Source organism: Magnolia sinica, chromosome 10, assembly GCF_029962835.1.
Source record: "Magnolia sinica isolate HGM2019 chromosome 10, MsV1, whole genome shotgun sequence".
Taxonomy (NCBI): Eukaryota; Viridiplantae; Streptophyta; class Magnoliopsida; order Magnoliales; family Magnoliaceae; genus Magnolia; species Magnolia sinica.
In genome coordinates, this window is record NC_080582.1 from 8,959,804 (window position 1) to 8,987,770 (window position 27,967).

The 27,967-nt window shown below is 41.0% G+C and overlaps 1 protein-coding gene across 4 annotated transcripts; it reads right to left on the bottom strand.

The window, feature by feature from the left end:
• Positions 1-495: 495 nt before the first annotated feature.
• Positions 496-27,967, bottom strand: LOC131257927 (GBF-interacting protein 1-like). Of its 4 annotated transcripts, none has more exons than XM_058258879.1 (10): positions 27,708-27,967; positions 24,492-24,535; positions 23,029-23,137; positions 21,561-21,693; positions 16,245-16,903; positions 8,921-9,314; positions 8,112-8,421; positions 5,247-5,411; positions 3,320-3,829; positions 496-1,745 (listed from the first exon to the last, which is right to left on the bottom strand). In XM_058258879.1, exons 1-10 carry the CDS (start codon positions 27,865-27,867, stop codon positions 1,446-1,448), a joined length of 2,784 nt encoding a protein of 927 aa, XP_058114862.1. In that variant the 5' UTR covers positions 27,868-27,967; the 3' UTR covers positions 496-1,445. The 4 variants fall into 4 exon arrangements, with proteins under 4 accessions (XP_058114862.1, XP_058114861.1, XP_058114863.1 ...); XM_058258878.1 differs by having other exon boundaries at positions 8,921-9,317; XM_058258880.1 differs by lacking the exons at positions 23,029-23,137; positions 24,492-24,535; positions 27,708-27,967 and adding an exon at positions 23,627-23,764 and having other exon boundaries at positions 8,921-9,317.

The following is a 27,967-nucleotide window of genomic DNA, read 5'->3' on the forward strand; positions in this document are numbered from 1 at the left end:
TGGAAGTACATCAGGCCATCTGCATTTAGGGACCATACAATCGAGCCCTCTAGCCAGTACTACCTCAGAGGCTGAGGGTTGAGGCCGACTCTGAGGTTTGAGGCAGTCAGCTGTGAAACCCAAACATATGACAGACTCATCTTGCCACACAACACGGCCCAGGGTGGTAGTGTGTCCAATCCAGACCACCCATCAAATGGCCCTACCATGGATGGCAATTTGTTCAAGATACACGTGAATGCAACAACAGCAATGGCCCGGGAAATAAAGAGAAGGTGATTGATCCGATTGCCTGGTGAGTGAGTCTTTCAGACACAGGCCATACATAACAAGGCCCACTAGATGGACAGTCCCGATTTACACATCACACATACATGTATACACTGGAGATGGCTCTATAGTATTCCAGTTCTTCTATTCCCTTCGCATTGTCTTGCTAGAGACTATATTCAACTCTTGGTTAAAAAAAAAAGGAAAACAAATACATAAATAAAATGTAAATTAAAAAGACAATATTCTAATTAACTTATACCAATTACAACATTGTAAAATGTAAAATACATTTTCTAACTAACAAAATTTACTCTTACAGGCAAGACAGTGGTAAAAGAATCAAAACCCCACTAATGCTTGTATCTTACCTTCAATGTCCTTAAACCCACACACACACACACAAAAGGTTTTAAAAATATTTTCACCACCCATAGTAATTTAAATGGCAACAGTCAGAGAGAGAGAGAGAGAGAGAGAGAGAGAGAGAGCCACATACCCTCCTTGAACTAACTTTTAAATGCTCAAAATATCAGTCACATTTGAAATTTCACCTTTCACCACCCCAAGCTATGTGAGATTACTTCACAAGAGGAAAACCTTCTGATACTCTTGACAAGAGTGTGATGGTTGATACTCAGGCACTAAGAAATTGAAACAAGCCATATGATCAACGCAAATTAAACCGTCCGAATCATGGGCCATAATTTAGATCAAATCATAAACCAAAAGTTATACTCGTTTAATTTTCTAACTGGGATGGGTGGAAATGGAAAGGAGTCAATGGTCTGAATCAACAAACAAATGTACATTAATCAAGGCTTAGGATATAGCTCAATAGATCAAATTTTTGGGTGATAGTCTAATCATAATAGGTCCCAAAATTGTGAAGTTCAATTTGGTTTGATGTATGCTACATATATAATTTCTGGGTGCCTGCATATCAACTATCACACTCCGCCAGAGTATCAAATAACTCCACTTTTCAGAATTCCCCATGTGTTTGTTTTTGTCCCCTTTTTTTCTTTTTCCGGCTACCCTTTTATATACACTCACAGATCAGGCCAACGCCATATTTTCTTGTTGCGATCCAGACCCTCCGTCTCTCTACAATCTTCCGAGATTTGATGTATGTCTCTCTTCTTCTTTTTTGTGGGGTACCCAAATGAGTTGTTTCAATAATTATTGGCCCAGTTGATCTGCGGGCTCTGCTGTGGCTGCTGATAAACACCGGCAGGTGGTGGCCCCACCATCTCGACAGATCCAGCCATGGTCTGAGGCTGTTGCAGGAGTGGATGGACTGTTGCCGCTGGCACCGCTTGGGCAGGGTGGTAGATCCCAGCAAACGTGCCGTGGCCTGCTTGAGCAGCAGCAAAGGCCATGTGCTGCCCCTGAGGAAGGTTGTAGAATGAGCTAGGTTGCAGGCCAGGAATATCTCGGCTGGGCGCAGGAATCCAGACAGCAGAACCTTCACTCTGAAAAAGGATCAAAGACAGACATCATAATCTGCGGAATATCAGTTTTCCAGATCAGGTGATGAAGGGGTGAAAATATCAGTGGATTGCAATGGGGATGGCCTCCATGCTAACATGCCTCAAAGACACTAGAAGTGGGCCCATCTTCAGTTATCCAGACCATGGTTCTGTCTGATGGACACACCCTAGATAGACAAAGCCCCCATAAAACTTGCTGGGAGAATCCCAACCCCTTCAGATGGTGTCCTAAAATTGGACAGTTAATAAATAAATAGAACAATAGCCAATATTCAACTGAAAAAAGGCTAAAAGAGTGAATAAACAAGATCTGTCAATCTGGGACGTCTTTGGGGCATGGTCCACCAATACACTAGAAACGGGCCCACACTTCAGTGATCCAGACCATAGGTCTTTCTGATGGATGCACCCTAGATGGACCATGCTCCATCAAAGTTGATAGGAGAATCCCAACCCTTCAGATGGTGGGGCCTAGAAATGGACAGTTAGAAAATAAAATACAATAATGACCCACGTTCAACTGGAAAAGAGCCAGTGTTAATGGCCACTATCTTTCAATCTAGGAGATCTTTGGGGCATGATCCATCCATCATGAGGCCCATCCAATCAACATCTGGATTATGGAACCATGGGCCCCAAGGAGAATCCAAGGATATATCACATAATCACGCCAAGAAATCCACTAATTCCACTAATTGCTTTTCCGTATTACCAAGAGGAGAATAAATAGGAGGAATTATCAGATCCATGCACAAGGATACACAAAGGTGGTATAGTTGGTTTTTCAGTTTGTACTTTGTACAAGCATGCCCCATCGTTTAGTGACCCAGACCGTTGGGCTGCTGAACAGTCATGCCCTAAAACTTTCCCAGATTCGAAGATCCCATCCACCAGTTTTTTGTTCATTTTTCAGATGAACATGGACCTTTTCTGTATTTCTCTTCTCAGCCATTCTTTTGCTGGTCATGTATATAAAGGGGTTGCAGATTGCTTGGTGACCCTGCCACCACCGACATCCATGGTGATCCGACATGGCGGGTGTTGACTGGGCCACATACGACTGTCAAAAATGAGGCCCGGTCGAGTACGTACTCAACCTAACAACTTTCAAACACACTGTGTTGAACCCATCTCTAACAGAGGCACGAGGCCCAATAAAATCTCCATGTAGGGCCACTATGGACGTCAATGGTAGCAGGGTCAACATGCAATCCGTGTTCATTTAAAGGATAGTAATCATCCTATCAAGCAGATTTTCAGGGTGTTTGTCCACCCACGGTGGGACCCAACAGACCAATTGTCTGGATCACTGAACATGCACCCCAACAGGCTAATGGTCTGGATCACTGAACCATGCACCCCATTTAAAGGATAGTATCCATCCTATCAAGCAGTCCTATCAAGCAGATTTTCAGGGTGTTGTCCACCCTCGGCAACAACCAACAGGCCAATGGTCTGATCACTGAACCATGCTCCCCATTCTACAAGATCGAAACCTTGATATCATGTCATCGTATAATTCCTCCAATCTCTAATAAAAACCAGAAGGAACATACCTGCTGCCCGGAGATATAGACATTATTTTCCTTGTACTGAGGTGCCGCAGCAAGATCCTCGTTGCCAGTTGAGTTTCCTGCAGTCACAGCAGGGCTGGCGCTATAACCAGCTGGGCCAGAGCTGTATGGACCATACCCAGTTGGCATTCCGATGTGGGCCGAGTTGCTGGTGTTTGTGCCTGGCTTGTATTGGGAAAGTGAGTATTTGATGGCAGCGGCCGCTCCAGCTGCTGCTGCTGTCGGAGGTGGGTATATGCTACCGGTCAGAGACTGCTGCGGGAACGCGGTATTGCCTAAAAAATGATGGATGGCAGTGGGAGGAACATAGTATGGGGGGAAGTACTGGCTATAAGGAAGGTAGTTTGGAGGGTAATGGGATATGTGTACACCAGTGGGCTGACGGAAGACAGGAACTGGTTGCTGGGTTGCAGCTATGGAGCTCTGCATGACTCCTGCTGCTTGGGTGACAAGAGTGGGGCCCGCAGTAGAGAGAACCAGTGAACTCCCGTTCTGCAATCAGATGGTCACAGGCATCAGTTGCAATACATTCTAATTAGTCGCAATGTACAATAGGAAATTTTCTAAGCCTGCTAAAACCTCCACACACAATAAATTATGCAATTCCAAAGCCATGCATCAGATGGGACCTGTAGCGCCAATGGCCTCGTGTGAAAATTCAGAAGCCCACTCACCAGGTGGCCGTACCCGCATATTGTTGAATGTAGACAGATGGTAACTCTGGTGACTCTCATTTGAAAGGTATATTTATCTGTGAGGGCCCACTTGGTGAATTGACCAGCCTATTTGTGCCAGGTCATCGAATGGTTAGGCCCACCTGATGTATGGTTGGATGTCCCAATATTGCCGGGTAGCAATGTGTAGAGGTGAATGGGGTCCCAGGTGCCCGGCAAAACATCCGAGTTTACCCGGCTGCTAAGAACCATAATGACCATGTCTAAAATATTTTGCTGATATATAATGGAATGTCATCTGTGGGCCTCAGGCATGGAAATATATATATATATATATATATATATATATATATATATATATATATATATATATATATATATCTGTTTTCGAGAATGAAATCATCATCATCATTTTTAGATTTTTCCCCAGAAATTTGGGGACATTTAAATTGTATACTGGCAAAATTTTAAGTCAGCTGCCAACCACACATCAGCTATCCTCTTTCACCTGGCTCTAGAACCAGCCACAATGAAAGAAATTTACCAACAGTTTGTTTTTGTACACCTAGCATCCACACAGCCACTTTAGACGGACCACACATACCTCGAATCAAACTGCCGTCCAAATCATGGGCCCACTTTAGATGGACCACACATCAAAACCCACCAAATGGATGATCCTAATCATTTGATTTGTGGACATTTAATGGATGATTAAAGTGGAAGAAAAAGTAAATGGTCGAAATCCAACAGAAATATGTGTATTAATAAGATATCAGGATCATCTGTGCCTCATCTACAGTGGGTCAAGACCGTTTGGATTTAGGTCCAAGTATGCCATGTATGATGCTGAGTGCATGAATACATTTCTAATTCTTGCAAGCGTATCAAACAACTCGATTCTATTTTGAAAGAACTCATGTGCACAATTCAGAAAATAAAAAATAGGAGAGATTACTCTAAAATGAGGGGGTAATTCGGCATTCCTAAAACTCTAACCAATGTTCAACCTTTCAAACGGCAGAACTCCACCCGCTATGGTGGTGAGTTCCACTCTTGAAAGGGTAATCTGGTCATAATTTCCCCTATTTTTTCTTTTTTCTTCTGTCAGTGCTTTTATCAGTTCCTGTAATGATCAAACTACCCTTGTGGGGGTAGAACTAATAATAGTTGGGGGTGGAAACATCCCCAGATGTGTGAAGTTAGAAGTGGAAAAGTCAAAAATCATTGCTAACCTCTGGAGGAGACTGGCCAGTCTGAGAAGGTAATGCCCCAATGTTGCCATTGTACTTGGTGGTAGCACCGGGTGCAGGAAAGGGGGAGAAGCGACCATCGCTATCAGCACCGGGTCGGTATAACTGGGTATAATAGCTTGTGGATGGATCAAACGGTTGCTGGACCTACATAACATCACATAAGGGTGAATAGCTGAATATATGGGATGACTACAATAGAGTATAAAAGCATTAAACTAAGGATGAATAGAGAGAGAAAAGCAAGATATAGAAGAAGACAACGTTCCTTTATGAAATAGTCAAGTATCCTAGTAATTTTCGACTAACCATAGAGAGAATGACCAAAAGCCCCCTGCTTACGAGCATTGGGGCCGGAAAACCCTGTGTAAATTCCTGTGCCTAAAAGGTACTCAGTTTTTAAGATTAGTATTCAAGAGCCCCTGCCATCTGTTGCTGTTAGTCAAATTACATATCAGCCCCTACAGCAGAGCAAGTGCCATGCGACTGGCAAACCAAATCCTACCCTCTCCTCTTGTAAATGTAACAGCTGTGGAATCTGGACCGTTCATCTGATGGTGCCCACCATTCATGTGATTGGTCATCAACTGAGCCAAAGCTTTATGAGAAAATGGACAGTTACAAAAGATTGACCGAATAACCAAGATCAATTGCCATAGGTGGTCTCTACCCAATTTCCAGATAACCTAATTTTTAGGACACATCACATACATTGTGGCATCCGTGATTGGATGGTTTAGATGAAAATACATGTATGTCATGGGTACTTGGCAGCATGCATAGATATTAATCTCTACCGCCATTAATTTGTAAAGGGTACCCTGTTTGTCTTTTAACAACAAGCATGGGCATATGCGGAGATAAAAAAAAAAAGTTACAAAACAAACGGATTTTAATGATGGGTGCTCTCTCTTATCGAACTTCATGGGCAGGGGGCTTTATACATTAATGAGGACAAGGTTCTTCGGAATCCAAAACTCTTTTTAAAAAAAACACACCCACACACACCACAATGGGTATTCAAACCCTTGACCTTAGTGGTGAAACTCTTGTGAGTCTACCACTCAGCCATGAGTAGGGACCCAACCCAAACTTATACACACTGGGTATTTGGTCATTCTCCTTCAACTAAAATGCTAGCAATTTCAAAGACCCCAAGATGTCATTTTCGATCCCTATCAAGCTATGTAACTTAGATGCAGATACATATGCCCATGTCAAAGACGAATAGGGATGATGAATATGGGGAGGCTAGGTAACACAACATATCAATACAATGTAATAACAAAGAAAAAGAAAGTATATTATATATTTTTAATTCACAAATGCAAAAGAATTAGAAAAATATATTCATAAAACTAACGAGATGCTGCAGAAATACAAGGAAAGACAAAGGTATTCCATATCGGTTACGGTGGCCATAACGGTCACCACTGTGACCGATATGAGTATCAGTCGTAATGGGCAATACAAGGGCGTAACGACCTTTATGGCCCCCATAACGGTTCAAAAAAAAAAAAAATATATATTTGCTCGAAAAATATCTATAACAAAAAACTAGAATAATGTAAAAATTCCAACTCTATATTTGGTTTTTGTTTTAAACATGTTTATCGTAGTTTAACGGTCCACTCTTTGGTGAGAGTGTTGTATTGGATTGCCTGGTGAATTTATGAATATTGTTATGTGTCTTTAATGTTTACACATCACAATCAAGCAATAGAATTAGACAAACTATATATATATATATATATATATATATATATATATATATATGCAGATATACCACTTTTTCCGATTTTTTTAATAAAATGGCCCTCAAAGCTTCTATTTGTCTAAATCACTTCAATCTACTATTTTAATCTTAACAACTAGAGCACGAGTGGTTGAAATCTACTATAGAATGATGTAAGAAACTTTTTGCAATGAGAAAAATGAAAAAATGAGGAAAAAAATGATTTACATAGAAAAAAGAAGTGGTTATTTTTTACTGTTATGGGGGTAACAGTCGTTATGCCCCGTAATAGCCATTACAGCCCCTGTAATGGCTGATACGGTCCCAAAAAAAAACAATTTCTCTATTTTGCCCCCATATAGCGTAACGGTCATGACCATTACCTATTCGTATCGGCTTTTACAGAATACCTTGGGAAAGACAAACTAAAGTTTCTTTCTAATAACTATTTCGACTTGTGTCAAACATGGCATTTTTTAGAAAAAAAAAATGGAGTATCCTAGTCACGTAATTATTCCTTTACCATCAGATTAATTTCAAATTGCAGATTGTACATCTACAATGATACAACTAACAGAATAGTAGTTTCCCTCTCATGATAACAAGAATATAACGTATGAAGTGAGGTTTTGTTGGGTGGGTTTGCCTCCAAGTCTTCAATCTTGTATCATGCTCCATTAGTTACTGAAGACAGTGATTTAATGTGTACTGCCAAATCATGCAGGCAAAGCTTCCCATACGTCCTCAACACAGTTGGCGTTTGGGGTGTCGAGGAAAAGGAATCGACAACAAGCATTGCTTCTGTTTTCCCACAGTTTCTGCCCCAGACTGCAAGTAAGATGGGAACGGGAAGGTCCTCTTCTAGTCTCAACCATGAATTTTAAGTACAGCTGACACATCAAGTCAGGCTACAGAACCAGCAACACCCAAACATAAACCAAGTGCAGCCAAACTTAAAACATACATAAAGATATGATGGGGTTTGGAAAATCAGGTCCAGATGGATATGATGTTGTACAGTTCGACTGACAAATTACTTTTTTTCTTCTTTTTTTTTTTGGAGCATTTTTTATTGACAAATTAGATAGAGATCTAAAGGATTAAAGACTTACAACAATGCTTGGAAGGCGAGTAGCATCGCGTGCCTGAGGCTCAGAGCTTTCGAAAGGTGTGAATTGGTTCCCGAGCATAGGCGGCATCAATCCAAATGTCGAATAGTTCGGGGTGGCATGGACTACAGAGTATTGAGGACCTCCTGATGATAGTGCTGACTCTGGCTTGGATTGATCGTAATCAGCTGTTGGAGAAATACTAGATGGAACATCTGCCTCAGCAGGAGATAGATTCTCTTGCATCTGGTCAGGTGATTGCGAATGATCTGAATAATCTCCTTCCTGGGTGGTTGCGGATGGATTTTGCATGCTGCATCCGGAAAATCAAAACGATAAAAAATTTTAAATTTTCCAAAGAGCAAAGACAAAATCTAGTCTAAATGCATTAATAGAAAAGTGCTTTGATAAGCCCAATACCAACTATGTGAACCATCCTATCCATGCATCAGGTGGCCCCACCATGAGGATGACTGGCACAGAAATCAGGCCCCTCTCAACTCATCAGATGGACCACACATAAGAAATGATGGATGGGCTCAACAAATTGCCCATGGTACACATTCAATGTGCATACGCTGCCTGCATTATGGGTGGACTGGCCTGATTCCTGGGCCGGGTTATCTACAGAGTCAGGTCCAACTGGTGCAAGGGTCAGATGTTCCCCACACATCATTTGGTCTTCTTCTCAAAATAACAAGAGCGATGTTATAGATCAAGAAGACCAACTTCATAATAAAATTAGATAAAAGAATGAAAACTGCATTGGTGCCTAACAACAAAATGAAGATAGTCCCATCAAAGTTCCAGACCTTGAAGAAGGCTCCTCCACAGTCTCTTCAATCCCCTGAGACGACTCAGACACAGATGTAGAGATCTTGTCGCTATCCGGGCCATTTGCAAAGCTCGTACCTAATACAAAGCTAGCATCGAAGCTTCCGAAACTCAATCCAGTTCTTTCAGCCTCAGGCACAAGAAGGTGATTTGGAATGATAACATGCCGACTATTTGAAAAATGCAACTCTTCTAGCTTAGTCTGCAGCTTCGAAGCTGTTTCTTCAGAGGCAGAGGCCGTGGAACTCGATGCAGGAAGCGACCGAGCACTAGCTTCGGCTGTGATAGGTGCAACATCCGATGTGCCAATGGTTGAGGAGGGTTGAATGATATTGGGGTTTGTCGGCTTCGGTTTCCACTCCTTGCTAGGAGCTGCTGAAAGTGACAGTAGTTGCCCTAGTTAGTTATTGACTCGTCAATGTTACATATGTGCGGTCAAAGCAGTTCCAGGAGTTAAAAACATACAATAGGTTTAACAATTAGATAAGAAATCAGAAGTCTCAACCCAAACTAAACGTATAAGAGAAAAGGCCACGAAGATTGATAATTATGACATTTTAAGCAGGTTAGAGAATGAGTAAGCATATCGAGACTAAACGATATATGAAATGAATAAAGGGCAGTGAAATAACTATAGTATGTTGTGTATTAAATGCACAAGGGTCTAAATGTGTCATCATCATCATCTGAGCATTTCCCCCCAAAATTTTGGAGTTGGGTTTCTCTTTTTTTAAATTTAAAAAAATAATAATAATAATAATAATTTTAAAAAAAAGTAATTTGAGGTCAGCTGTTAGAGTGTAGATTGGCTTTTTGTTTTTTGAAGGTGAAAACTTTTATTGATGAAACGAGAAATCAGACAAGCTGACAGGTGGAATGACCCTCTCATCACCAACCAAGAAGGAAAAACTAAACCTCAACAAATAGAAGTTGAGAATGTTGACAACAATCTGCAGAACCCAATCTAGACAATTACAAAGATTCCCAGTTACCCAATAAATCCTCCCTAGCCAGACCTCTGAATGCTTCAGAAACTAAAACCCAACTGATGACCTTGAGACATAATTTATTTCTTAATGAAGCGCAAGGGTGATGATTTCCCTTCAGAGATTCTGTTGTTCCTTTCTTTCCACAAGTCCCAAAGAATCCCATAAAAGATCGACTTCCACAGAATTCCTTTTCGACCAATAAACAGCCTGCTCTGCCATTCGACCAATGCAATTCAAATATCATTGTTGACTGTCCATGCAACCCCAAGAAAAGGGAAAAACTCAAATCTCTGCTGCCACCAAACAATGTGAGAATAGATGGTTGACATTTTCTTCATCTTTCCTTCACATGACACATGTTAGTAAAGGTCATCTTCCACTTCTTCAAGTTGTCCAATGTAAGGATCTTCCTCTTCATTGCTACACAAGTGAAAGCCTTTACTCTTGGGGGAATGGGAGCCTTCCACACTTTAGCAAAAGGAGGAGAATTCCTCTCACTTGCTGAAAATGCCTTGAAGAAGGATTTCACAGAGAACTCACCATTGCATGACTATTTCCATACTCACCCTCACTTGCTGGTAATGCCTTTAAGAAAGATTTCACAGAGAACTCACCATTGCATGACTATTTACCAAACAAACAGGCCTAACTCCTTGTTGGATTGTCGGTCAAGCTCCTTCGCAATTTAATCAACCAAACTATGCTTTCTCCCAATATTTCGTAGCATGCTTGAACTTTCTATTACTCATCAATCGCAATCTTAAACAAAGTCCGGTAAATGACTCGAAGGCCACATCATCGAAGTGTCTCTCCATGAACAAATTCTCTCCCTTTGCCTACCAAGAATTTAATTGCTTCTCTGAATTTTTTTCTAATTTTTATTAAGAAAATCTTTCAAAAAAAAAAAAACTTAAGATATCACCATTGTCTTCCTCAATCTGCCTACCTACCTTGCAAGTATCTTTCCACACTGTGGATTCCATAGATCTGTAGAACAAACCTGGACAACAAGCCATATTTTCCCATAATGGATTTCCCCACCTTATTCAAAAAATAATAATAATGACGACATTTCTCTACAAAGATTCCAGCTCCTCCCCAAATCTCCAAAACCATTTCCTCAACAATGCCCAGTCTAATATTACCTATTCCTAGATCCCCCTCACTTGAAGGTTTTTGATACTCCTTTCAATTAATCCAATGGACTTATGGCCTTCCTTTGTACCTTCCCAGAGGAAATTTCTTTGGAGCCATTCTATTTTCAACACCGCCGCCATAGGGATTGTAAATAAGGATAGAAAATATACTGGAAATATGATTGGTTGACCACTATACATCAACTTTACTCTTTTACAGGCTCTAGGGCAGGCCATGACAAAGGCTCACATTGACAACACGTACATGCTAGCATGGTCCACGCAAATGCTAACCCCCAGCATGAGTGATACACACAAGCCCCAAAGGGCAGACGTGGATTAGCTACACACGGCTTCAATAGCTATTTTGCTACCATGGTGTGCCGTAAAGGCCGTTACATGAAGGTAACGGCGACAACCGTTACAGGGTCGTAAAGGCTGTTACAGCCCCGTAACAGCCCATTACGCCCCCCATAAAGGCCGTAACAATCCACATCATTATGGCTGCCGTTATCATTACGGAATACCTAGCTCGCTACTAAAGTGAAGTCACCAAGTTCTGTGGGGCCCCCCATGATGTGTGTGTTGTATCCACACCGTCCATCCATTTGGAGAGCATTTTATGGCATGAGCCAAAGAATGAGGCAGATCCAAAGCTCAAGTGGACCCCACCACAGAAAACAGTGGGGATTGAATGCCTACCATTAAAAACTTCTTGGGGCCAACAAAAGTTTTCGATCAAGCTGATATTTATGTTTTCCCTTCGTCCATGTCTATATGAATTTATAAATAGGTTGCATCTCAAATAAACATCATTGTGGGCCCTAGGAAGGTTTCAATGGTGGGAGTCACCATCCCCTCTATTTTCTGTAATGGGGTCCACTTGAGCTTTGGATATGCTTATCTACTTCATTTTTGGGCTCATGCCCTAAAATGATCTTGCCAAATGGATGGATAGTGGATACAACACATACATCATGGTGGGGCCCACGGAACTTGGTGACGTCACTTCAGTAGCGAGATAGCTACTGAAGCTGTCAGTAGTTTATCCACATCCCCAAAGGGCAAGCAGCCAAAGGAGATCGTGAATTGGTAGCTGCTAGACATAATCTTGAGCATGAGGCACATAGAATCATGGAGTTCTACATGTCAAGTAATAGAAACAAGAACCCAAGTTGGCCATTAGACCAAAATTGGAGAGGACGTGCTCAAGTAGGGGCATGGATTGGGTACTACCCCCACTAGGACCTAGCTAGAGATGGGCAGTCCTATCACTGTCAGGGGCTCTATGGGGTCCACCTTAATGTATATGTTTTATCCACGCCATCCATCCATTTTGAAAGATCACTTCAAGGCATGAGCCCAAAAAGGAGAAAGATTGAAGGCTCAAGTGGAGTACACCACAGGAAACAATGAGATTGAAATCCTACCATTGAAAACTTCTTGGGGGCCACAGAAGTTTTGGATCAAGCTGATATTTATCTTTTCCATTCATACAGGTCTATGTGACCTTAAGAACAGATTGGATAGGAAATAAACATCACGGTGGGCCTTAGCAAGTTTTCGATGGTAGGAATCAAATTCCCACTACTTCCCATGGTGTGGTCCACTTGAGCCTTTGATATGACTCCTTTTTGGGCTCATACCCTAAAACGATATGTGAAAATAGATGGACTGTGTGGATAAAACAGATACATCACGGTGGGCCCCACAGAGCCCCTGATATGACCATCCATCTCTAGCTAGGTCCTGGTGGGGAGAGTACCCAATCCCTGCCCCTCAAGTAGCTGGCTGGAAAGAATGGAAGGGCCCTACCACACATGGTTACCAACCACTGCTCATGCCTGTAAGAGAATGCCCAATACTGCACTTTAGCCTAACTATTATGTGCTATCAAAAGAAAGAATTTGCAAACAGTGAGTTCTAGAGCATGCAATGCCAAACAAACTTGCTAAGTTTTTTCTTTTTCCTTTTCTTTTTCCTTTTTTTGGTCAAGATGACCAATTCATTAAAAGCCTAAAAGAAAATTACAACCAAACATCGCAAGAGGAAGGTGACCTTATTGTCAATCCACACTGATCAGAACAGCAGCAATAAAACAGAAAACAAAGAAAAACAATCTTGCTAAGTATGAAGATATCAACAATGATATATGAATCATAAATTCAAACAGTCTCTACTGTATATAACGAGAGTAGCAGGGGTAAAATCTACCACGCAATTAGTTTTTGGAAGAAGTTAATGGTGGAGCACGATTCATGTAGCCAACAACAATTAGTTCTTATAAATGCTTAGAAAATGATGATGACAATGATGAATTAGATTTTGGAAGAGCTAGACCTTTAGTCTTATTAAAGGACATGGGTAGGGTTTTTAGACAAAAGAATGAGCAACTGCATAATTTAGTAATGTATGACCAACCTATGTTGGAAGAAACTCTCTTGCATTTTAAATAAAGAAAAATAGTTTGGCAGAGTAAGATGGTTGACACAAGGCAGAGCGAAATTGAATCCATAGAATGCCATAAATTCACTAAATTGTACAAATCACAGACTTTAATTCAATCTGAATTTTGGAAACGAACTTGTTGGTTATAATCAACTTGTTGATTGTAATCAACCTATGTAATAGAATATTAAATAGCTTCTTATTGTAATCAACCTATGTAATAGTCTATTACATTGTGCTTGTGGGAGTTTTATGCTCCCATTGCCAGTGCCCACCCCAGATAAAAGAGGGTTGCGTCAGGTTGGCAGCTGACATCAAACTTATGCCAAAACTTCCAACATAAATCCGAACAATATGACATTCCAAATGGCCCTCAATAGTGGAACCACAAAAAAGGATTCATGTAGCCAACCCCATTAAGTTGAGACAAGGCTTAGATGAAGATGATGACGATGATGATCAATTCTGAAAACTAATTAATACTTTCCATATAAATGCTATCCTAAAGTTGATTTCCTAACAACACCTAATTTAAAAGTAATTCAAAATAAACACTTAACTTGTAGGCTTAGGGTAGAAAAACCAACAAGTTTGACTTTGATCCACAGAGAGCTAACCAAAGGGATGTTAGCAACTGAAAAGACATTTTTTTCCCTCATTTCGACATAACAGATCATTATCACCTTATGCACCGTTTTGGGGTTGATGGCATGGCCGACCTTGACGCTTCTATGATATCCATGGCGTCCACTCGTTTTGGCCACACATTTTAGGATATGAGACACAAAATGAGGCAAATTCAAAACTCGAGTGGGCCATACATGAAGATATGGTGGAGCTTGGACACCCACTGTTGAAACATTCTTGGGGCCCAGGTAAGTTTTGGGTTAGGATGACCTTTGTGTCCTCCTTCATCCTCATAAGAAACGAACCAATGCAACAAAGAAAACTTAACACACAAAACACAACAGATTTATGTGGTTCAGCATTGTCCCTACTCCATAGATGAGTCATTGTTGAAATTACTATATTCTTTTAGCACCCAAGGAACTCCAAAAAGCTTCTCTTGCATAATCCTAATTCGACTTCCATAGAGAATATTTATACCCTGCACATAAAAATATCTAAAATACCCTTATTCAGTGCGGTCAGATCTTCGGATCAGGTCTCATACAATTTGGGTCGGGGACATCGCCTTGAACCCCCACTGAGGTGCAATGCACCCCAGACCATGCGAGAGGGCAAACACACACACCCTCTCTCAGGAATGGTGTGCCATAAAGGCTGTTATGGGGCTGTAAAGGCTGTTACGTAAAGGTAACGGTGGTTACATGTTACAGGGTAATAAAGGCTATAACAGCCGTTATGGAAAAAATGACCCATAAAGGTTGTTACAGCCCCCATAACGGCCCATTACGCTCCCACATAAAGGCCGTAACAGCCCTGTAACGGTCCATTATAGAGCTAATAAAAAAGAGAGACCGTAACAGCCATTATGGGGGTCATAACAATGTTACAGCCCGTATCGTAAAGGTAACGGTAGTAGCCATTATGGCCACCATCACCATTACGGAATACCTTCCTCTCAGGGAGGAATGTTTCAGTCATCTCGGTCAACTGCTTCAGAAAAGACGATATTTTAAAATATGATGAAAATAGTTAAACCTTGCTTTGCCAAAAGAGAAGCTTCTGTATTTTGAGCCCCTCGTTCAATTTAGCGGGGTTTTTATTAAAAGGCCCCTGTATGAATTATTAACCAAAAAAGAAGAAAAAAAAAAGAAGAAGAAGAAGAAGAAGACAGACGACAATGTCTGAAAAAAACAAGAAAATGAAAAAGAAAATTTAGGGGGTGAACAATGTGGCTAATGGACTGCAATTGACCAGAGCAAGGACAATACAATCCCATGCCCAAACATGTACAGATACCACACATTTCAGGCGAGCTGAAGTGAGGAAAAAATTGACAGCTATTGTCGAACACATGTACAGCACCAAGCACCACTGTTGATTTGAAATAATCATGACTGCCTAGGCCACACCTATTCCTTCGAAGGTTCCCAGCATTCCGTAAAACCTAACAGAACTCGGAATTAGCAACCAAAATGCATAGATGGGCAACACATGTTTCCGCTAGCTGCTCGGACCTGAAATCAGCCCAGCAAATTCAGAAACCACCAGCCTGCACATTTGCTTCATTAACTACTATGAGGTTCGCTAGCCCCACATGCACCCTCCCCACACTTACCTTTAGATGCAGCATGTGCCAGCTTGGAACATCTGTGGGGTATTGGTCCTCCATAAGGCGAAAGCAAACATGCAGATCTGGTGCAAAAATAGGCATGTCCACTCATCAGGCAGGCCACCTATATGTCAGAAAACAATGGAATTTAAGAAAGAACTTGCCAAAAGGTCCCAATTCAAGATGCGTGTGTAGATCACCTGCTGAGTTGACTTGCCTATATTTCTGGCTAGTCATCTTCACAATGAGGCCCACATGCATGGCTCAAATGTCCCATACTTGTTCCAGGTTGGCACTTACACCACATGGAAAGGTGCATGGTGGGCTAGCATAAACAGAAGTATATGCGTGTCATGAAGCTTTATTAACTTATGCCTACCTGTATAACGCACATGATAAAGAAAATGCGAAAGAACCATGGTTTCATATATATGTAAGAGTCTACAAATATCATGCCAAGAAAACAAGTCACTAGTGGGGTATACATTACCTTTCTGAGGACCAGTAAGTGGTTGCGATCGGCTGCCGTAATTGGATGAAGGCCTGCTCCCCGAAGAGCCCGTAAGAGAAGATGAAGACAGCGCTTGAGGTGCCTCGGAGAGCTGGTTTCTTTCAACACCCTGAGATTTGCTAGGCATCTTCCCATCCATGAAGGGGTTCCCCATTTCTGAAGATGCATTTTCATCTACGGACTCGGGGCCGGCTGAATCACAAGGTACTATTTTGTCGATTTGCAAAGGGTCTGTGAAGTCTTGTGAGACAGTTTTGCTCTCGGCAGGAACTGTCACAGTTGGTTCAACAGCTGTCCGCCGACTTCCTACTTCACGTTTAATTGTACCAACTACACCGGGGATGCGTGAATCAAGAGATGGCACCAGTACAGGATCTGAAGCTGAGGAATAGACTCCTGATGCAGATACTGGTATCGTGGGTGATAGAAACTGCTCCCGTTCACCACCAATTACAGACACTGAACTGCTTTTTACATCAGCAGGTGACAGTGGTGCATTCCCAGTTTTATTAGCATCGGCAGCAGAGCTTTCTTTGGGTGCCAAAACACCACTGCCTCCAGGCACTAGTGATTCACTTCCATGAGTAGAATTCCCATGTGCTACATTGGTGGGACCATTCTCCATTCCAGTTATTGGGCTACAAAAGGAGGAAGGCGTGTATATATCAGATGTTCATGTGTAAACATGAAGTGAAGATGAACGATTGCACGATGAGAAACTGAAATAGATTAGAATATAGTGGCCAAATACATGAAGATCTTCAAAAAGCAAGTTAGAGAGTTCCATTATGAGGTTATCCATATGGTGCACCAATGCTCCTTACTGTGAGCTCCTCGACAATCGGACGTACCACAAAGGTTAACGGCAGGGACTGATTGCTCTGTGTGAACCACCGTGGGGTGGCCACATCGACGAGGGGGACTCACTGATTGAACAATCTTAACCATCCACAATTAGTTACCTACAAATCAAAGTTGGGATAAGTACTGCATAATCGGCATTAAATGGAAGAAGGTCCACTAATCGGATGGGTGGGATTGTCCAATCCATATGACTTGTGGCTCCATCCATGGTGGGACCCATGCGATGAATGGCAAGATGATGCGGGATTGTGCCATGTGTCCAATTTGAGTGCCACACAGCAGCTAAGAAACTTAGTGCAATTGCTCAAGTTAGATTTCCCCTTCAATTATTAAGAAAGCACACAGAAATGTCACAAGAAACTAAACAATTTTTCAAAAGCTATTCTTCAACAAAACAACATCCATAATAAAGAAGGAAACACGAACAACATCAAGCAACAATTCCATACCACAGGCCTGCACTCAGTGATGATGATTTAGATGAATTAAGAGAAGAAACTGATCCAAATGGAGAAGCAGGTGCTGACAGATCGGGTAAAGTGAGGACAGGTTCAGATTCAGGAAGAGCAGGGAGGATTGGTTCACATGGAGAAAGCACGGGATCTGATGGACTGTGTGGCGGGAGAAATTGTGCAGTTCCATGAAGAGGAACAAGCATGGGTCCAGCCAGGGATGATGAGTGAGTATCGGTTCAGGTGCAGAAAGAACAGGGAATATTGGTCCATGAGAACATGATGCAGCAGTCCTAGCAAGCGAGCCAATCACAATCAATGCAGGCAGAAAAGCGACAAAATCACCAAGTCCTTGCAATTTCAAAACAAATTGCAACTTTTCAACTAAAACCTACTGTTTATTTATTTATTTGCTAGAATATTGATATTTTGTTAGAGAAACAAAAAAGAGAAAGCTTCTACAAGGGAACGCTTTGGCACGCCATCTTTAGCGAGCAGGCTATAGAGTTCACATCCCTTGGATCAACGCAAGTAGTAGGCCACGCCTCAGCCACAGCTCTAATCTCATTGACAATAGAGCTCTTCCATGGGGCCAGCACACCACAGAACAATTCCTGCACAAACTTAATTCCCATGAACTGCTCCCAGCTTGGCGCAATTAAAACCTCCAATGCAAACGGGACCGGCTAAGACCCATTTGATCACGCCAAGCTCATTCTAAACCACTCCTATCCCTGACTTGTGTTGCCAAACAAGCTAACATCCACATTCAGCTCTACCAATTAGTTGGAGAAGGAAGCCACATTGTTTTAAACCTTGGGCTTATAACTCTGAGCAATGATGATCTCCCACCACGTTCAAGAAAGGTCCGCCGAAGAAAACTTAAGTAATAGACCATACCCCAAAAGACAGGCTCACAGATTCTTCTAGTGCGCTCTTTCCAGATACCCCACATAATTGCATGAGGTACATATGCAACAAAAGATCCCCCTTGTGTTACCACGCTGAAGGAACGGCCCACCAGACCATCCCCACAAGAGATCCACCACAAAAACAGGAACAACCCACTCATGTCGTTCATTAAAATAATAATAATAATAATAATAATAATTAAAAAAAATTAATAAGAAAAAAAAATGAATGACCCACTCAATCTAGAAAAGCTAGAAGAATATGACCAATTCAACTTTGCAAAACTGCAGTGAACCAACAGATGGTCAACTGAATCTACATCTTTCCAATAAAGATGGCAAACATTTTTTTGAAGGATACAAAGATAGCAAACATTGAAAAGAGCCAATTCCTTTTTTCAAGGTTGTCTACAGTGAAGCCAACTAGTTATTGACGACTGTTAAAAAGGTATTGTTTGTGATCACTTTCTTGTTTGAATTTTTTGGCAATCAATTTTCAAAAATCTATGGCACCCAAAATTTTAACAATTAATTCAAAATTTTAACAGCTGAAATTTTGGCAGTGATTTTTTTGGTATTTTACAGTACAACGAAGGCTAAAAGTCGTGCCAGTTAGAAGGAGTGAGTTGATACAAGTTGAAGGATCTGAAAAATGTAAGGCGAAGGCCCAAAAGGATGTGGGTGGAGGTAGTAAGAAAAGACTTGATAACCCATGGTCTAAGTGAAGTTATGGCCCTTGATAGTGGAATGGTGGAAAAGATTCATGTAGTCACCCCCACCCCCACCCCTACCCCCACCCCCAATTCATTGGGATAAGGCTTAGATGATGATGAATTTTGGGATTTTACAAACAGTTGCTGTATTATTTTCTTAATCATCTATTTGCAGTCCACCGCATGAAGTGTCACAATTTTCAAACCCCCAAGATCCTAGTTTTCACCATTCGTTTGTCTCCAATCATTGCTGAACAAAGTTTGCTTGTGCATCAATGTTTGCTTCTAGAGTCATCTCTCATTCATGAGTTCTTTCATGCTGTCTAATTGTGGTGACAAATTCGTACAAGATGATTTGATGTCAAAACACACTCTAAATCAGTATAGGCATTTTGAGATGCATTATGTTTGATAACATTGAAACATTAAAGCAGCCAAACAGAGCTTTATGCATCATGGAATGAAAACTGAACCACATCCAACTATAGCAAGCACCAGGAAAGTGAAAGTACTAGTAACATTTATCAACATGAAGACAGAATCTTATCTGCACAGCCCCTCTAGGAGATCCTTCTGACCATAATGAAGAAATCAGCAGCACAGAAATAACTATAAGTAGTGCAGCTGAGCTGGACACTTAAGTGAATTGAATTGTTTCCATCCCATAAATAGTGAATCATGATGAAAAAAGGGCTAGCCTGTCTCTGTTCATAACAAGGGACTAACTTGAAATTGCAATCACTTTTGTGCCCAACTTGAAACGTAGGTAATTGTAATTAAGGGTCTCATCCTCGTTATGACATTTTGTTAACATCCTCCGTAATTAATTGAAGGGGCACACTTAGTGATAGTGGTACCACTACCACCATAACCTCAGTGGTACCAGACAAATGTGGGGCCCAGTGATGTATTCACACCATCCAACTCATCCATCAGATGGATGAGCTCAAAAAGACCCAAAGGTCCGATACTCGGCCTGATCCAAAACTGAAGTGGGCCACAACATTGTAAACAAGCTGAGAGGGAACACCCACCCTTGAATTTCATAGGTACACAGCTGAGCCATAAAACAGCCTTTTGTCCTGACCCTTCATCTAGCTTGGGTGAAGGGTTTGAACGGATTGGATTCTATACACACAACCATTGTTCAGAGTATCCTCGATATTATTTATATCTCTAGCTCAGTGATACCGATAACACTGGTAGTATCAGAAATTCTAGGTATTGGAGATGTATCACCAAGTATCACCAATGTATCACCAATGTTTTCGACCGTGTAAAATCCAGATGTCGCTTATATTGCCAATGTGTTAATATCGCCAATATTTTCAATTGTATAAATTCCAAGGGCCACTTGTATCACCAGCATATTGGCAATATTTCAATAATATCGCCAATGTATCGATATTATCGAAAGTCTGTTTATTAAAAGAATTTCTATTTCATTTTTTCTTTTGTACATGGTTGTATGCAGTTGTTCAATTTGTTGATGCTAACATTGATAATATCGTAATATTATTGTTATTGCAACATGGGAGATATCGAGACCCTAATCTTTTGTTTCCTTTCCAGTTGTCGACAATTTCTTGGCGAAATAGTGTGTTGTCGATGTTCTAAAATATCGATAGATATTTGGATGGAAGGTTGGATGTTCGATGGATAAATGAGATGGATGGCATGGTTGGATTGATTTCTTAAGCCAGCACATGCCTTTAGGCCCCATTAAATGGAAACTTATTATGCATGCATTCTTTTTTCAAAATTTTTTATTTCTAAATATGCAATATGTGTATTTTAGCATTTCCTAAAGTTTCACTGAAAAATTCCACCGTTTTCACCATGTTTCTCTGCATTTCTGGCTCTTAGCAATATTATCGATGATATCAATATTGTTTCCGTATCACTGGCCAGCGAAACTTGTAGCAATAATGATACTTCGAACACTGCATACAACACAGTAGGTCCCTCACTCTAATAAATAGTGGGTGTTCCCTCTCAACATGTCCCGTGTGCAATGGCCCACCTGAGTTTTGGATCAGATGTGGGGCTTGGGGTTTTTTTAAGGTGATGCATGTGATGGATGGGCTGGATGCCGTGAACACATCACTCGGCCCCACATCTGTCAGGTAGGTAAGGTCATTGGAGCGCTCCCCTTAATTGAATGGATGGCAATTAGTTCAATTGAGCATCCAAACGCAATATAAATTATCTTAATTTACCATCAGCAAAATGCTTAAAAGTAGTTGAATTGCATTTTCTTTGCTTCACCTAGTTTTAATCAATCTAGAAGAGGATTCAAACATACTGGGAATTGGGAAAATGAATACAGCAGAAAAATCTATAAACGAAGTTTACCTCATGGTTGGAATGGTTGCCTTATTTTCTGTGTACTGCAAAACTGGTGAAGAAGTGGATGTAAGGCCTCTGTCGGTGCTTTGATTGACCCCATTATCCTTTCCAGTATTAGCATTCCTCCCACTACCAACATCTGATCATATGAAATTAAGTCAAGGACTTAAAACTTGGAAATATGACTATGGTAAAAATAAACAAAAAGAGATCATTCCAGCAGCTGATCAGCGTGGTGCAAGTTCTGAATTAACAAACCTGATGGTGCAAATGCAATAAAATGCAATCGTCGATCACAAAAAAAGTAAGGAAGGTCTTCAGCTCTAACCAAGTTGTATGAATTCTACAGTAGTAAAAGAAGGTTTGTCGAGAAAAGGCTGGAAGCCCCACGAGTCTCCTTAGAGATCAAGGCTTGCTAGTCTCCAACAATCTCCACCATAAACATGGAACATGTAAAGGAAATTAAACCACTCATCTAGCGGGCCATCATGTGGTGAGACAATAGCCCAAAATATCACAATGCTCCAAGAATTGTCACTATTATATTGGTGATATTTACAGTCTTTGAATGGGGACTTCGTTTCTCTTTTATTGATAATAAAACGTTATAAAAAGTAGCATCAGACATGAAACAATAATCATAAAACACCCACATGGCTAAAAGGCCATAGGATCTTAAGATCGCAGAAAGGAAAACATGGCTAACACCAAAACAAACCCTCAGAGAGTCATGGATAAATGCATATCATTCCAGCTCTTGGGCTCTGCCTTCTAGCCAAGGGCAGAACTGCCTTAAACCTGAGGGACCCAGAGAATCAATCTGGAAGAAGATGAATCCCCTCTCTTAGGGCCATGGCTTCTACCACAATCAGCTGCACAGCCACTAACAGGTGCAGGATAGGAAGCATTCAGGTGAACACATCATCATTAGCAGTACCACAAATACCAATGAGCTCTGGTGTATCAGAAAAGCAAGCCACTTAATCTCCACCCTCAATCTGAGGAACAGACTGCAATATCTTCCATGTGTGCCATGCCCACTGAAAGTGAACGTCGACCACTCAGACATGCTCAGATTCTTTTTGCCATCCATATACAGGTTGGCAATGCCATGGGAAATATAGTTCAATGCTGTGATTTTTAGCCATAGGCCCATCATGTGGTGGGCCATCAGATTAATGGTTCTGATTTCCCTAGAAGTGTTCCATGTGTGCGGCGGAGATGCTAGAGACAAGTGAGAAACATCTCCAATGAGGCTCACAATCCTCTCCACACCAGATTGCATATGGTCACGATTCATATTTAAAATGGTAACACAAAAACAAAAAATAGCATCACTAGCATACATGGAATTTGAGACCAGCAAATATGATGACATGAATTTGGGACCCTCTAAGTGCTAAAGCAGGCTTCAACCGTAACCAAGTGTTTCAAAGATGCAGTTTTTTCATATTAAAATGAGGAATATGTATACCATAGGAGCTGTAACGAGAAGAATAGCTCCCTCTAGCGCCCCTACCCCCACGACCCTGCATCCCAGGTCTCCACCTAATAGTCTCAGCAGGCTCCCTGTTGCTAGGATTCTGCCAAAGAAGAAGATACTTGTTAATAATGTTAGTCGCTGAAAAGGTCAAAAAATAGCCAAGCAACTACGCTGCTTTTGCATTATCAACTGAAGGACTCAATGCCGAGTGTTGACAGACTGACACAATAAAACATTAAACAAGGTATTTCCATCTTAAAAACAATGAGCTCAAACGTTAAAAAGGGCCATCATCAAATATGTCTAAGAGATGACATGTAGGCAACAGAAATATTTTATGCATTACACAAAGCTCTAGCTTTTGGACACAAAGAACTCTAGCTTTTGGCAGGTGTCAAGGGCAGTCCTGAAGAAAGGATGAATGTCAACAGAAATATTTTTGATGAATGTTCAACAGAAATATTTTCTTACTTATATACACTTATATAAGTAAGAAAAGGATTCAAATGAACATATCCAATAAATGAGAACTGAGAAAATAAAAATCACCAAGAAAAAAAAAAATTTTTAAGGAAGACTAAATTCGTACATTTTGGCGCAGTTCCCATAGAGACAAGTCCTGTACAGACCTGGCCCCCATGGTCCCAACTTGATCTGATTTTAGGCCTGCAGGTCAAACACAGGCCTATTTTTAAGTCCACCAAATGAACAGGACAGGCCCAGTCCAATTTTGACAACTTTCTGAATTGAGGTCTAGCCCAAGAGAGGATTCAGGTCCAGGCAGGCCTGGCCTGAATCATGGATCAGCTAATTAAATGGGCCAGGCCCTGACCTCAATTTCAGTGAGGGTGCGTAAATGGACTAGGCTTGGGCTGACCTAGAACTGGCTCGCTGCCACCCCTAGTAAACTGTAAACATACTGAATTTTCATCAGATTTGAGGAGCTAAAGCCTACATTATGAGACATTTGAACGACAGAAGAAAAAAAATAACCAACCCTATGACATCAAACCATATAACAAGTGTGACTATCTTAAACATACGATGCAAAGAATCTAAGAAGGAAATATGGAGTAAGAAAGTCTACAAGAAACTATAGTTGCATGAAGCGTGAAGCAAAGCTGCAACAAATTTGGGCATGGGAGTTGAGAAACATCTCTTTCAAAATGTAAACAAGACTAACAAGCATAGATGGGTAGGAAGCAGAAGCGGGAGCAGAAGCAGAAGTCCAAAGTGGGGATTTGAAGCAGGAGCAGCAGAGGAATCATGCAACTAAGCAAGAACCAAGAAACTAACAAGCACTAAATGGTCTGAAATGGAGAACAGGAGAAACTAAACAAGAACAAACCGGTGATAAAGACATCCTCGCCAACAACATAAGGTATGAGCAAGCAAATGGAATAGCATGTGATGCTTAAAATGGTAATGAAAATAATTGAAATGAAAACATTTACCTCTTTTCTCCTATCACGCTTCCTTTTAACTTCATGAAAGGGATCTGCAAAATCATTTAGCAGTTAATCAAATGTGGAGGTTGTGACAGTTTTATCAGTAATAGAGAAGGTGCATAGCCACAAGCATAAACACAAGATTAAAAGGAAGAAAACAGAGCTTCAACCCGTAACAGCATAGAGACAACTTCCATAGCACAAGAGAGTCAGCAGAGGTGAACTCTACCATATGAACAAGATGGAAATATATCTACCAAGGAGAACACTTGCCATGTAACTCTTCTGTACTATCCCCAAGCCCGACTTATAAATTAGACTACTGAGTAACAAAACTTTTAGAACTGCACAAAGTTGGGTCATTTGAACATTAGCCATCATTCCATTGACTGGATCTGATTCATTTTAAGGATTGTTAAACTCACATGGAGCTACACCACAGAGTCCTTACAAAGGATCATCATATCAAAAATCTAGAAACTGCAAGGAAAAAGTATTCAATTGCAAAGTGATATTTTCTCCGACCGCAAATCGGTACATAGTAGCACTTTTATCAACCATTTTGATGCCTATAAAACACGTGTTAACTACCATAATTGCCAAATTTCCACTGGTTTCCCATCAGATCCACGATACAAAACACAATAGAATCCTATATACAATTCTTGTGGCCAAGGTGCACCTTAATAGCCATTACAAGGCCATTAAAAAAAAAAAAACCTATAATGGCCGTAACAACCCCATTACGGCCCGTATCTTACGGGGCCAATATGGGTTTTCTATTTTTTTCTAAAAATTAAAGGCCGTAACCGCCGTTACACCTCCCGTTATGGCCCATATCGAAACAGTAACGGTGGTGGGGTCATTACATCCACCGTTACCTTTACGAAATACCATGCTGACGGCACTGAGGGTTACAAATCGCTTGAGAACTGATCGAACTGCTGATTCATGATCTCCAAATTCTAGAAGCAGTAAAAGGCATTCAACCCAACAAATGCAATCCAGCAAATAGAACCCAATCAAGTAAAAACTAAGATTTTGATGCTGCATAAATAGCTGCAGTCAACAACATCCTGAAAACCACTGAAGCGATATTAACCCGGTCAAGGTCAAGAATCATGCAGGGGTTATAAATTTTATAGTTGTAAAGAAACCCATTGTAGTAACTAACATATATCATCTAAGCCTTATCCCAATTGATTGGGGTCGGCTACATGAATCATGTTCCACCATTCCACTGGGTCAAGGGCTAGACGCCTAGACCTTCAATGAGACCATAGGCCTTGAAGTCTTTTCTTACTACCTCCATTCACATCCTTTTGGGCCTTCCCCTTGGCCTTTTAATGCCTTCAACTTGTACTAGCTCACTTCTAATTGGCACAGTTCTTGGTCTTTGTTTGCACACGACTAGACCATCAAAGTCTACTTTCCCTAGCTTATTACCCCAAGTGAGGTGGGTGGCTCGCATGAGGCGGAACCCATGTGATTTGGGGCCTACGAGGGGGCGGAACTCATATGATTTGGAGCCTACGAGGAGGGTTTGGCCGAAGACCGAACCCATGGATGTGAGGCTTGGGCTATGAGATAAAGGGGTTAATTCGTCATGTTCTATCAGTTCAAGCTTTTAGAGAAAGTGGTTAGTTGTCCTGCATCAAATTGGTATCAGAGTGGGAGGTCTCGTGTTCAAGACTCCTCACCGAGAGTGATTAATGCAGGGGCATTTTCACACTGGGCTTGAGTGAGGTGGCCTGTGGAATGAGGGGGCACACTCGGGGTGGGTGGCTCGTGTGAGGTGGAACCCATGTGATTTGGGGCCCACGATAAGTGTTCGGTCAAAGACCTAACCAATGGATGTGAGGTCTAGGCTACGAGATAAAGGGATTAATTCGCCATGCTCTATCAGTTTGAGCTTTTAGAGCAAGTGGTTAGCTGTCCTGCATCTCTGTTCCTTAATTTCCCAAAATTTTGTCCATAAAGCACGGTTGATCTTGGTATCCTATAACCCTCCATCCATGCTAGGGACCTGCAAGGAGAGCACACTCCCACAAGGGCAACATAATACACTATTACATAGGTTGATTGCAATCAAGTGCTATCTAATAGTCTATTACATGGCTGATTATAGAAATATAGAAATAATGTATATATAGGTGAGTGCATGCACACAATGATGGGGGAAACCCAACTGGATTTTTGTTGCTAAACTAACATTTTCCTTCTGATAGATGTGAAGTGAACATGCTTTAATAAAAACATATGGAAATTCATCAACATGAGCACATAAAAAACCACGCACACATGATGCATGGATGATTTTGTGAATGCACACATACATACATTTGTATATGTTTGTGCGTGTGTGTGTGTACACAAGCAAAGATGATTATATATGTGTGTAAAATACATATGTATGTATGTATATGAATGTGCATACAAACTAACTTATCTTTAACATATATAGGTGCATACATGTATGTATGTAGTTTGTGTGTGTGTGTGTGTGCGCGCGTGCATCTAGTAGAAGCAAAGAAACTGTAACTAAATAAGATTGGAACAAATCTACGAAAATTAAGCTGCAAATCTGTACCAAAGTAGTTTAACCAATCAATCATGATTGTGTACATTGACGAACTTATATCAAAGCTGCTAGACCAGCAAAATCATTGAGACTCATGCACCCAAAAGCCCATTTTGCCCTTCGAAAGACGTAATGACTTTGGACATCTGCCTGAAATCCAGTTTTAACCGATCCAGCAGGATTTCAGAAACAAAAAAAAAGGACCATTTGACTGCCACGGGTTATTCAAATTTGGACACAGAAAAAGAAATGGCACAATTCCAACACGAGTCAAGAGCTACAAACAACCCCACTCATGATTTCTGCGGACATGGTTTCCGGTTGCCATTTAGGTCCACTCAAACAAGCCCAAACCCATCGAACTACAAACGGATGCAGAAAACCCAGCTCAAATTGCACAACAAAATCATCATATCCCACCTAAAAAAATCCCTCTCTCAATCAAACCCAATAACAAGAATCAAAGATCCAACAGACACCAAAAATCTGCAAACAGAAAAACAAATAAAAATACCGAAAAAAAGGAGAAAAACGAGAAAAATACCCAAAAAAATTCAAGACAAACTGTTTATAAAAATAATAAATAAATAAATAAATAACGAATAATAGATAGAATAAGGGAATGAAGAGAGAGTAGTTACCTTGTAAGAGGAGGTTTTGAGCGGTTTCGTTGGGATCCATGGAACATTCCTTGAGCATTGCATAAATCTCTTCGTCTGTGTGATTTCCAGCAATCTCTTTGATGTCCTGGACCATCTTCCGTACGTTGTTGGGAATTGAAACCCTAACACCGCCGCTCATCTTCGCAGAATAGACTGATAGATAGAGAGAAAAGAGAAAAAGAGAGAGATTTCTAGGGGCTTGAATTGATGTTTCTTAAGGGGGAAGAGAAGGAGGAGGG

What these genes read in the sequence shown, in the direction of transcription:
- LOC131257927 (XM_058258878.1), bottom strand. Translation starts at nt 27,867, where the DNA reads ATGAGCGGCGGTGTTAGGGTTTCAATTCCCAACAACGTACGGAAGATG. An exon ending in TCAAAACCTCCTCTTACAAG is followed by an intron (nt 24,536 to 27,707) that starts GTAACTACTCTC and finishes ATGATTTTGCAG; the next exon opens with ATCCCTTTCATGAAGTTAAA. An exon ending in CTGGCCAGTCTCCTCCAGAG is followed by an intron (nt 3,830 to 5,246) that starts GTTAGCAATGAT and finishes ATCTGATTGCAG; the next exon opens with AACGGGAGTTCACTGGTTCT.